At 39.8% G+C, this 13,481-nt stretch overlaps 1 protein-coding gene across 1 annotated transcript in view; it reads left to right on the forward strand.

Annotated features, from left to right (window-relative positions):
- DCDC2 (doublecortin domain containing 2) overlaps window positions 1-13,481 on the forward strand; it is a 137,612-nt gene that overhangs the window by 109,223 nt on the left and 14,908 nt on the right. Inside the window, exon 8 of the mRNA XM_005696786.3 lies at window positions 7,470-7,570. Coding sequence (XP_005696843.1) covers window positions 7,470-7,570 — 101 coding nt within the window. The remainder of the gene's footprint in view (window positions 1-7,469; window positions 7,571-13,481) is intronic.

The raw sequence follows: 13,481 nt of genomic DNA on the forward strand, positions 1-13,481 counted from the left end.
CCTTCATCCTGACACTGATCTCCCCGCCACTCTCCTTCATTTCCAAGGACCTTTGTGATGACACTGGGTCCACAAGAATAATCTAGGATAATCTCCCCATCTCAAGGTCAGCTAATGAGCAACGGTTATTCTATCTGCAATCTTTATTCATCTCTGCTACACGAAGTGACTAACTGGGTGGAGAGATCTTGGATAGCGTATTATTCTGCCCACCACACATAGCCTCATTTGTATTGATCCTGTGTAGCTTTTATGCCAGTCTTCTTTCTGTTCACTTCCCTCTATCCCTCTCCTCATTTAAATGCTATAGTGCCAAGTGTGGCCAGACTAGGGCAAAAACCCTGTAACAACACAAAGAATTAATGGACCGGGCTAGTGGCTTTTGGAGAAGGCAATGGCACCCCACTCCAGTACTCTTGCCTAGAAAATCCCATGGATGGAGGAGCCTGGTGCGCTGCAGTCCATGGGGTTGCTAAGAGTCGGACACGACTGAGCGACTTCACTTTCACTTTTCACTTTCATGCATTGGAGAAGGAAATGGAGACCCACTCCAGTGTTCTTGCCTGGAGAATCCCAGGGATGACAGAGCCTGGTGGGCTGCCATCTATGGGGTCGCACAGAGTTAGACACGACTGAAGCGACTTAGCAGCAGCAGCAGCAGTGGCTTTTACGTTGTACAGTCTTTATATTCTGTCTCCATGCAGCAAATATTTTTGAGTGCTTGCTCTTCATTCTTTCAACAAACACCTTTTCAACTCCTGTGTGCCAGGCTCTCTTCTATGCTAGGTACAGAACCGTGAACAGTAGGGTGTGGTACCTGCTCTCTTGGAGCCAACACTTTGGTGGAGACTGAGAAACACTAAGACACCAAATAAGCAAGAAAAATACCAGCTAGTAATAAATGCTAGTGAGAGAGTTAAAACTGAGCATTGTGGTGAATGACTTGAATTGGAACAAGGCAGGTTTCCTGAGATCTGAATGAGAAGGAACAGCTAATCATGGAAAAAGGGAGGGAAGAGCATTCCAGGTAGAAGGTGTAAAAACAACAAAGGCATAAGGTAGCAATGAGTTTGCTGTTGGAGAAACAAAATGCACCTGGAATTTAATGGGCAAAGAGAAACTGAAATGAAACGTGGTCTAAAAGGGATTTCAGGACCAGATTACATCTCTGTAAACCATGGTAAGGAACCTGGATTCTGTGTATGTTGGAAAGTGTTAGAGAGTTTCTTAGTAATTCTGATCATCTGTTAATATTACTTGACTATTGTGTGGAGAACAATCTACAGGGAATCAAGAGTAGAAGCGGAGGGACGCTACTTTGCAAGCTGTTGTAATAGCCCCTCCAACCAATAGTGGTGATTGAACCAAGTTGATAGTGGAGCTGGAAATAATATCCACATATTTGGGGTGTATTTAAAAGGATTGAATTGACAGGGCTAGAATGGAATGGATATAGGGAGTGAAAGCAAGATGGAAATGAGAATTCCCAGGTTTGGGATTGAGTGGTGGTACTGTGTTATGGAATGAGGAATATAGAGGATGAACAGTTTAGGCTCAGGACCCAGAGTTCTCTTATGACCATGTTAAGGTTGAGATGCCCATTAGACATCCAAGGTGAGTTGTCAAGTTAGGTCATTGGATATATGAACTTGGGGATCCATGAAGAGGCTGATATAGACTAGAGAGTCTTTGGCACATGAGCAGTTGAAAATTATGTTAAAGCTTGTGATAAGGGTTAGAAGAAATCTTGAATGTGGGTAAGATGATTACTGGTGCACCAAAATTTCACAGGCAGGCTATATATGACAAAAAGGGGCACTTGTTGATGTTGGGATGGAATAAGACTAAACTTCTGTTTTTATGTAAATTTGAGGGACGATAAAAGTAATTGTGTGTCCCATTAGAGGCTAAACCCCTTCCTCTCGGTGGATTGTATACTCAGTCTCTCAAGCATGTCTCTGCGACCCCACGGAGTATAGCCCGCCAGGATTCTCTGTCCATGGAATTTTCCAGGCAAGAATACTGGAGTGGCTTGCCATTTCCTTCTCCAGGTTACCAGGATATCTTCTCAACTCAGGGATAGAACTCTGCATTGAGAGGCAGATTCTTTACCACTGAACCACCTGGAAAGCCGACCCTAGGTAGCACCTACCCTTAATGAGTTGTGGTTAGGACATCTGAACTATTGGTAGCAATACCTATACAATCATTGCACATAATGGTTGCCATTATGATCTAACTTTACTGTGCAAGTTTAAATGAGCAGTCATAATAAAGGGAAAGTAGTTAGATTTTTAAGTGCATAATATTATATTGAAATACTTAATATTTTCACAAAAATTTTAAATTTCTTGGGTTATCTATCCTTGCAAGCAGGTGTTTTAAGTTTTTAATGTTTTATGTTTGCCTTCTTCCATGGGGTGTGTGTTTAGTAGACTTTTTTGTGATTTTCTTTTTTAAAATTTGTTTTTATTGGAGTATATTTGATTTACAGTGTTATATGGTAGTCACAGGTAAAGAGCAAAGTAAATCAGTTAAACACATATTCACTTTTTTTTAAGTTCTTTTTGCATATAGATCATTAAGAGTATTAAATATAGTTCCCTGTGCTATAAGTAGGTTCTTATTAATTATCTATTATGTATATATATGTATATCTATAGTAGTGTGTATATGTCAGTCCCAGTCTCCCAACTTATCCTCCCCATCTGCCCCATTTACTGTGGCACTTACAGAAAGGGAACACACTGTATCATTCTAATTCTTTACCATTGTTTTTTGGCCTTGTTGGCAATTCTTTGGTGCTGTTTTTAACTTTCTCGTTTTCAGGCCTGCTCTTGAACTTTCACCTTGAACATTCACATGCCTTTGAACACTCATCATGAATGTTTGTCATATTTTTGAACGTCCGGTTTGGCCCTGAATGAAGTACAGTAGTTTCCCTTTATCTGTGGTTTTGCCTTCTGCAGTTTTAGTCACCCACAGTCAACGATGATTGGAAAATATTAAACGAACAACTCCAGAAGCAAACAATTCATAAGTTTTAAATTGCATGCTGTTGTGAGAAGCACGATGAAATCTCACGCCCTCCCGCCTCTTCCTGCCCAGGAGGTGAATCAGCCCTTTGTCCAGCTTATCCCACTCTTTAAACACTTCAGTAACCCTCTTGATTACCAGATGGATTGTAGAGGTGTTGCAGTGCTTGTGTTAGAAGGAACCCTTATCTTAATACTGGCCCCAAAGTGCGACAGTAGTGATGTCGGGGACTTGCCTAGTGGTCCAGTGGCTAAGACAACCGTGTTCCCAATGCAGGGGGCTGGGTTCAATCCCTGTCCAGGAACTAGATCCCACGTGCTGCAACGAAAGATCTTGCATACCACAACTAAGACCTGGTGCAGCCAAATCAATCAATAAAAAGAAAATATTAAAAAAAGAAGAGTGGTGCTGGAAATTCAGATATTCTCTTGTGCCTAATTTATTGATAGAAATTAAGCTTTATCATAGATATGTTCATGTAAAAAAAAAAAAACGTAGTGGTTTCAATGAAAAAAATTAGTCAGTAGTCAATCTAAGAAAGAAGTGGAGAATTTTATTTGAGCCAGTCTGAGGATTTTAACCTGGGAGGTAGTCTCTGGGAGCTTTGAGAACTGTTCTGAAGTGGTAAAGGGGAAGGCCAGTACATATGTGATTTTGACAAAGGGGTATGTTCAATCCACCAGTCATCTTGGTAGAAGGTCAGTGCTATTTTTGAGGAACAGATAGCTTAGTTAATGGTTTCATTTCTTTTCTAAGTATGGGAAATATGCAAGAATCCAGGTTCATCATCCATTAATTACAGTATGGACCCATCAATTTATTATGTGTTCTAATAACATTTACTCACATGAGAAATACGACATGGTTTTAAAGTAAAAAAAGTCTTTTGAAATTATATATATATTAGGATCTCAGTTTTATGAGTGTGTGTGTGTGTGTGTGTGTGAGCATGTGAGAGGTAGGGGAGAGAATCTCTGGGTCATGGGATGTTTATTTTCTTCATTTCCCAAGTTTTCTAAAATGCATGCATGCATATTAAATAATCTATAATCAAAAAATGCTATTTAAAAAATTTCCACTAGAAATTTGTATTCCTCTATTTTAAATTTCATACATTTTTAATAAAAATTCAAGTCCTTTTTCTTATCATGAAGTAACTTTCTCGCTGTTCCTTTTTCCATCACTGTTTATTTATTTCCAACCTTCCTTTCTTGCTCCGTGCTACTGAAGGAGGTGGCTTGCACATCTCCTTTCGGTGAGGAACAAATCCTACACCACCCCTCAACCAAACACTTTTACCTTTGTGTTCTGTGGTTTTGTCACGGTGCACAACGCGGAGCTTTGTTGACTTGGCTGCTTGCTGTTTCTGTCCTCATGGTTGCCATTTTCCCATTCCAGTGCCCTTTCCATGTTATTTGTTATTATTGATCTCAGTCTTCTTTTCTTGTGAAATGTTTATCCTAAAACACATCTGTAAGCTGTCCAGAGCTCTGCTTGGATACAGTTAAACATTTCAGTGACTGTGAGCACCCACAATATATTTCTTTAGTATCTGTAGGTTTCTCTTTGTGGTCTCTTTGAAAGCAAGTGCAACACTCGGATGCAAATATGTCATCCCCAAAAGACACAGACATAGGTCATAGTCTACCGGGACCAGCATCTGTCTTTAAAGGACATTGTGTGGATTACTATGATTGTTGTCTTTTCAAGTAATTCAGAAGGCAGAAAGGAATGTCAAACACAGTGAATTTTCCTTTTTCAACCATTTTGGAGATAACGTTTGATAAAATGTGCAGCCTTATTTGAAATTAGTTTATTCTGCCTTTACACATTCTCAGAATTATGAACTCCACATGTGAGTACAGGGGAATTTATTTTTCTATCATTTAATTAATGTCTTCTACCATCAATGTAATGTTTATTATTTCGTTGAGTTTCGTGTTCCAAAATTTGATGGAGAGACAAATATCCACTTACCCTCTTCTTGTTGACTCTGATTTTATAGGCTTGGATTACTCCCTTTCACTTCTCTTCTTTTCGGACAGAATAATTATAAGCTGTTTTCCTTGCCCCTTGAAGTGTCCTTCCCTGTACTTTTCTTAGCTCAAGAATCATTTTGTTGAGCTTGTGACCAAAACTTTCTGCATTTACTCCAAGCTAAACATCAGTATGTGGTCATTTTCTGTTTTTCTGTATTCTTTCTTCTGATATGCTGAGCTGCAATTTCATTTTGGATCCACATTTTCAGTCATAAGAGTCAATGGAGTCAGGACATAACCATTAGACCAATTAAGTCAGACGGGAAAGACAAATATCACATGATATCACTTATATGTGGAATCTAAAATATGATCCTAATGAATTTATTTACAAAACAGAAACAGATTCACACACACACACACACACACACACACACACACACAAACAGCAAATTTATGCTTGTCAAAGAGGATAGCAACTGGGTAGGGGGAGATAAATTAGGAGTTTGAGATTAGTATATATATGCTACTATATATAAAATAGTATCGATCACTGCAAGGAGATCAAACCAGTCCATCCTAAAGGAAATCGTCCTGAATATTTATTGGAAGGACTGATGCTGGAAACTGAAGCTCCTATACTTTGGCCACCTGATGAAAAGAACTGATTCTTTAGAAAAGACCTTAATGCTGGGAAAGATTGAAGGCAGGAGGAGAAGGGGATGACAGAGGATGAGATGGTTGTATGACATCACTGATTTGATGGCCATGAGTTTGAGCAAGCTCTGGGAGTTGGTGATGGACTGGGAAACCTGGCGTGCTATAGTCCATGGGGTCCCGAAGAGTCAGACACAAATGAGTGACTGAAATGAACTGATACATAAAATAGATAAACAAAAGGGACCTAATGTATAGCACAGGGAACTATATTCAATGTTATAATAACCTACAATGGAAAAATATGGAAAAGAATATATGTGTGTGTGTGTGTGTAACTGGATACTTTGTTGTATACTTGAAACTAACAAACCATTGTAAATTAACTATACTTCAATAAAAAATGAATTAATCTATGTGAATTAATCTAACATGTCTAATCAGCTTTGAGGGCAGCACTGTTATTCCTGGTTTTTAAAAAGGATAGTAGAGAAGTAATTAAAAAGGAAAGTGGTTTCTCCAGGATAAATGAAAGGACTTGAGTTTGGTTGTATTTCCTCTCTCCCTTCCTTTCTTCCTTTTTCACTTGGCCGTACCGCCTAAGCTTCCACAGGGCTCTATTATAGACCTTATTCCTTTTGCATCAGGGCACTTTATTGATGATGTGTGTATATTTCTATCTGCTCGTTAGTCTGGAAGCAACTTGAAAGAAATCTGAATCTCATTTATATCTTATATGGTCACATTGGCTCCTATTGTGTCTCACATACAACTGAGCCTCAGCGAATGTAAAGTTGTGTTTTATGCTTTATGAAGAGTGACTTCACAACTTGGACAATATGAAATATTATCATGTGGAGTGTGTTAAATATTTGTGCTCTGAGAGAGAAGTTTCCATTTGAGAAATAGAAGGGGTTTTTAAGACAAAAGATGAAAACATTTTCTAGACTGTAAGGGTAATCATATGCTGCGATAGATTATCAGAGAAGGAGGTGGGATCTCCATCCCTGGAGGTTGTAAATGACTGGGCAGAGAAAATATCCGTGAGAATGACTGAAGCATTAGACCTATCCTGAGGCAAACAGATAGACAGAAAGACAAATGGTCCTGTGATTCTTTAATTACTTAGCCTGGAGAAGAGAAGACGAGGGAAGACGTTGAAATGACTTCAAATATGGAGAACAGTCCTTATCGCTTTCTATAGGAGAACAAATCGAAGGAGCTTATCCTAACATCTTAAAGATTTGGGTTAGGTTTTACAGTTAAGGATTTTAAGACATATGTTGTGAAAATCCTGTGGAAACCTGCAAAATAAAAGATTGATTTGTGTGAGATACGGAGTTAGCTCTGATTCTGTTGCAGTAAAAATATTTTTGATGTTCCTCAGAATGGAGAGAATTGTTTTAATATATTAAAGGCAAATTGCTAAAAGTAGTATTTTCAAGCACCAAGCATCATCACTGCTTCATGGCTAGAAGGAGAGAAAAGAGATATTAGGTGGGAAATCTTGCCCTTCTAAATATCTGTGCAGGATTGTGTTGTTTTAATCAGTACCAGAAGGTGAGGGGGAGGCTGGGACACAGCCGTGCTCCTCTGGGTCAGCCTTGTTTTGGCCACTGAACCTTTTCCCAGTGAAAATCTAGAAGAATTGGGGGCGACAAAAATCTTGCCAATACAAGGGGAACCAGAATACCTATAAAAAAGAATCATTAGGAATTTGATTGCAATTTCAACATTCAGCCACATGATGTCACAATTGGATTTTGATTTTCACTGTGTGTTTGTCTCAAATTACAGATGAAGGCGTTTTCAAAGCTGGAGAGGAGAGATCAGAAACGCGGGGGGCAGCTGAAGTCCAAGAAGATGAAGACACTCAAGTTGAGATTCCAGTGGACCAGGTAGCCACCATGCCTTTAAAAAGACGTGTGAACCAATGACTACCATTTTCTTTCAAGTTTTGTGGGATGCTGTTCTCAGGCAGATATGTTAAACCTTCTCAGGTACTAGCTATGTGACTGAATGACCTTAAAAATAAAACACCTTCAGTTTTTCCTAGTATTCCTACAAAGAGGAGCCATTAGGGCAGTCTTTATTACAGAAAGTGGTATATCTTCAATAAACAGCACTGAAGAATGAGGTGGATTGGAGTCAGGTATGAGAAACAGAGGGAGAAGGTTTGATACAAAAGAGTATTGGCTTGGGGGTTTTATCTAGAAAAAAAAGTCCTCCATTTAGAACAGCAGTTTGAAAGTGCTGTTGTCTTCTGTCCTTTAGGGTCCTTGAAATGGATAGGGTTGGAATTTGTTTTTTGTGAAGGAATTGCTTACATAAATGCAGCTCAAATATTTGCTAAATGTGTATTGATTTTCTTTTTTGGCCAGTGGAACAGTGCTGTAGAAGTGTGTGTGTGTGTGTGTGTGTGTGTGTGTGTGTGTGTGTGTACACACATGTTCTTAGAGAAGAGACTAAGTAGTATTCATTCTGGCTTAAATGACACAAGAAATAAAAGTCATTTAGGCTTTTTAATACAATTCAGTAAGGTTCCTTACAATTCTAAGTGGAGGATTGGAATTGAAGTGAGGAGGGGGAATTCATAATCCCAGGCTCAAGGGAATCCAAAATCACCAGAAATTGCCACTTGTTCTCTATTACGTGATGTTTCCTTTTCAAAGAGAGCAAATTTCACAATCCAACAAATTCCAAAAATGATGTTCTCAGTTGTGTTTGTCTTAACAGTGCGGCAGTGAAGTTACTGCCTGATTATCCCACAGGCATTTTCTGTAAGCGTTGCCTTCCTGATGAAAAGCTTAGTGTGTTAAAAATCACACAGATTTCCAAAATCCAATTTATTACCCAGGATTAGCTACAACTAACAATTTTTCATAAACTCCAGTTGTAGGTATTTTTTCCCTGAGGGAAGCTGGGATTTTAAGTCTTCGGTGAAGCTATAATTAAATATTATATTTTAAGACAAAGAAGAGAAATCATCACGTATGTACAACACCTAATAGCAGTGGGAACCAAGACTAATTTATATCCGAGTCAAAAATGCCAAATATCAAGGGAAAGTCATGGCATTATTATGGAAGGGAGATCTCTCTGTTAATCACTTAAGTTTTGTAATCTGTGATAGGTATTTCTTTGCTTGTGAGTTGGATGATCACCGGAAAGAGAAGGGGATGTAGGGCAGATTGATCTCAATAATACTTGAACAGCCTTGGAAAGAGTCCACAGAGCTTGATTTCTTATTTGACACAAGAATGCTAGCCTATTAAAATACAAGTATGCAAGAGAGACTGATTAAACAGATTGCTAAAGGCTGGGCCCTTTCAACAAATTCAGTTTGAAGAAAAGAAAACCAGGTAACAAAAGGTCAGAGTAGGTTTTGACCTTTTTAGGTATTTCTTCAAACCTATTGGTAATGGAGCTAGGATTGTCTAGGTCAGGGGGTTGGCAAGAAATGCTTATGAAGTCAGGTCTTAGAGTCATTCGCTCTGTGGCCTGGTAATCTTTGCTCCATAGATCTTTGCTCTAAGCAGCTATGTCATAAATACTGTGAAAAACCAAGTGAGAGTGTGGAGACATTAGTGTAAAGCTGATCATAGTAAGAACAGAAAAGAAAAAAGTGGAAGTGTTAGTCATTCCATTGTGTCTGACTCTTTGCAACCCCATGTACTGTAGCCTGCCAGGCTCCTCTGTCCATGGGATTTTGCAGGCAAGAATACTGGAGTGGGTTGCTCTTTTCTTCTCCAGAGGATCTTCCCTACACAGGGATCAAACTCTGGTCTCCTGCATTGCAGGCAGATTCTTTACCGTCTGAGCCACCAGGGATGCCGAGGACCTGCCCTAATGGTGATGTTCGTGAAGCAATAACTACAATTTATTCAGTACTTACTGAGTGCCGGGCACTGTACTGGGCACTTTTAGCTCATAGAATTGTGATGACAACCCTGTAAGGTAGGTCTTATCACCCCTACCTTAGATATGAAAAGTAAGCTCCTACAGGTAGAATTACTTGCTCATCAGTAATACTGTTGAGTACAAGAACTGGGATTTGTATCTAGGTCTAACTTCAAAGCACTGAAGTGATCTGGGGAAAGAGTATTAAATGCCCTAAAGCATCTGTCTACAATGCGGGAGACCCGGGTTCCATCCCGGGGTTGGGAAGATCCCCTGGAGAAGGAAATGGCAATCCACTCCAGGGCTATTGCCTGGAAAATCCCATGGACAGAGGAGCCTGGTAGGCTACAGCCCATGGGGTCGCAAAGAGTCGGACACGACTGAGCGACTTCACTTTCCTTTCTGCAAAAAGTTAGTTATTTACCCAAGGAAGGGAAAAAATTCTTACATAAGAAAGGAAATGTCCATCATGTACTCCTGGGCTCAGCTATTTCCTTTTGGGGCCTCCCTAGTAACTCAGCTGGTAAAGAATCCACCTGCAACGCAGGAGACCCTGGCTCAATTCCTGGGTTGGGAAGATTCCCTGGAGAAGGGAATCTTCTACCCACTCCAGTATTCTTGGGCTTCCCTGGTGGCTCAGACGGTAAAGAATCTCGCTGCAGTGAGGGAGACCTGGGTTTGATTCCTGGGTTGCGAAGTTCCCTTGGAGGAGGGCATGGCAACCCACTACAATATTCTTCCCTGGAGAATCTCCATGAACAGAGGAGCCTGGCAGGCTACAGTCTATGAGGTCTTAAAGATTTGGACATGACTAAGCACAGCCTGGAGAATCTCAGGGACGGGGGAGCCTGGTGGGCTGCCATTTCTATGGGGTCGCACAGAGTCGGACATGACTGAAGTGACTTAGCAGGAGCAGCAGCAAGCACAGAACAGCAGCATATATCCTTTTGGGCCATATCTGCTTAATTTCTTTGGACTTGTTTCTCATCTCAATGGTTCGTGTTGTAACTTTAGTCAAAGGACCATGAAGAAGGGTGTGTGTGTGTGTATGTGTATGTAAATATCAGGTCCAAATTGGCCGAGTACTTTATACATGTCTGAAAAACAGATCTAGTTTCAGAAGTAAGGATTAAGGCCTCTGTTGAGAGGTAGTTCACCATGGATCTCTGGTGTTTTTGCATGTTTTGTGAGTTGAGGTACAGATTGCCTTTGTTCAGAACTGCTTTATCAAGGATATTTGCCTAGTGAACAGCCTCCAAACACAGATAGTGACTTCCTCTGGAACAGTCATCCTCAACTGAAGGTGATTTGCTTCCAAGGGGACATTTGACAATTTCTGGGCACATTTTTGCTCATTATAAATGATCAAGTGCTACTGACCTCTAGTTGGTAGTGTGCAAGAAATCTGCTCAGTATCTTGTAATTCCTCACAACTTGACTGTCCTCACAACAAAGAAGGATCCAGTCCAAAATGTCAACAGTGCTGAGATTAAAAAATTCTGGTTTGGAGCAAAGGCTAGGTTTGTTTATGGTTCAGTTTAATAAAGATAATACCTCCCTATAGTGCAAAGGTCAGGCAGGTTTACTATCCATTTTAAAAGATGTGGCGCCATTGAATTGGGAGAAGGCAATGGCAACCCACTCCAGTACTCTTGCCTGGAAAACCCCATGGATGGAGGAGCCTGGTAGGCTGCAGTCCATGGGGTTGCTAAGAGTCGGACACGACTGAGCGACTTCCCTTTCACTTTTCACTTCCATGCATTGGAGAAGGAAATGGCAACCCACTCCAGTGTTCTTGCCTGGAGAGTCCCAGGGGTGGAGGAGCCTGGTGGGCTGCCATCTATGGGGTTGCACAGAGTCGGACACAACTAAAGCGACTTAGCAGCAGCAGCAGCCGTTGAATTGTATGCTGAACACTAGTTAAAATGGTAAATTTTTATGTTATGTTTGTTTCGTGACAATACAAATATTTGGAAAAAATGATTTGGATTGCCTAAGCTTGGGGTTCTTCTGCTGTAATGCAAGCCACCATGTGTATCGCCCCCTTCACAATGCCCTGTGGGAACGGAGCCTTGGGCAGTAGGTACAAATGCGAGTCCTCTGGCTACTGCCGTTGCTGTGATCAGTGTCTCTGAGCCAGTAGTCTCTTGTCTTCTGCCAGCATCCATGGAAAGATGGCAGGCTAATGTGTCAGCTTGTTGAGTATGGTAAAATTTTAGATCTCTGTAGCCTCTACATCCCATCTGGCTTTGTGTTTGTGTGTTTAAGTGTGTGTAATGGGGCGTTGTGTACCAATTTCAGCTAAATCTATGTTTGAGCTCTGTCCCAAGGTCTAGATGCCTAATTTTTTTTAGAGACAAGTTAACAATCCTGGATCTAATACTGCCAAATCGGTGGGAAACTGAGGAATATCACATTCTTTCATGGATTTGGGGAGGCCAAAACCAACTTCTTTTCTCAAGGAGGAGTTTAGGTCTCATAGGAATAAAATACTGTTTTAAAAAATAACTTTTTGCATGCACATTGCAAATCAATCTGGCTTCCCATAAGCAGTGAAGCAAGTGCCTGATTAACCAGTACCTGTGGTTGTGTGCCCTGGCACTGATGACGTATGCGTCAATATGCTCCATTTACAAACTAATGTTTTTCCAAGCTAAGGAGGCAAGAAATGAGACTGTTCCATTATAGATAAGTAAAGTGTCTGTAGTAGGTAAAGATCAGGCAGGAGAAGCCACCATCTCAAAGACACAGGCAAATAAATACCTATAAAATAGGGTGAGAAGCAGTTATATTTTGGATTTTGTGCCGTTTGAGAAAAGAGAGCAGAAAACATAGATAGTAACTTCAGAGTGGTCTTGGATTGTTTTATAGCATTTTCCATCCATTTGTAGTAGATTTTGAGTAAGAAAATAGCAGCCCACTCCAGTTTTTGTGCCTAGAGAATCCCACGGACAGAGGAGCCTGGCAGGCCACAGTCCATGGGGTTGCAAGAGTCGGACACGACTTAGCAACTAAAACCACTAAAACCAGTAATAAAATGAGAATTGCAAGATTTTTTTTAATGGTAAATAGTTTCTTTAAATGACATTTAAGCCAGCATCATGAATCCAGGAGCAGTGAAAACTTTCTTTTTTTAATTGGAGTTTTGATATATACTATTTTCTTATTGACTAATTTAAAACTTAATAAATCCTTAATAACAAAGTTGCACATATACTTTTCTAAAAAATCAAGCAATCTAACAAAAATTATGACAAAAATAGCAACCTCTTGCCCCAGTCTTTCCCACCTGGATTCCTGCTCTACAGATCTGATTTGAGCTATTAGCTATTTTTCATGGAATACATGGCTATGTTTCTAAACCACGTGTTCGCTTCACTCTATTTTAATACCTCCGAGATCTTTGAGCCTTACAAGAGATGACATGTCATAGTTTAATTGGCATTTTAAAAATTCTAAGACATATAATAGAGATCCTTCTAATTGGTGACATCTTAAATATCTTATTTTACTTTTCAAATTTAGATATTATTTATTAATTTTACCTGTAACGATGATGTAAGATGATTATTTAGATCTCTTACCAACCCCTGCCTCTACCCTCCCCCCACCAAATCAGGCCATATTCACACACACACCTTTCTCGTTCTTTCTTTACATTCTAGTTTTATAATAATTTTTTTTTCCAAATCAGTGCTCTGCACATTATTTTTACTCTGGAAGTATTATTTCAGCTGAGCCATATAGGATAGTCACTTTTTCTTTCTCGTGTAATATTTTTTCCTCCTCCCTATTTTAGTAATTGCCTATGTTTTAAAAAAATTTTTTTTCTTAGTTTTCTAAGTTTTCATTTGATTAGTTTTGTCATTTGTGTAGCTATTTCCAAGCCATCTGCAAACTACCAGGACT

This window comes from Capra hircus, chromosome 18 (assembly GCF_001704415.2).
Source record: "Capra hircus breed San Clemente chromosome 18, ASM170441v1, whole genome shotgun sequence".
NCBI lineage: Eukaryota > Metazoa > Chordata > Mammalia > Artiodactyla > Bovidae > Capra > Capra hircus.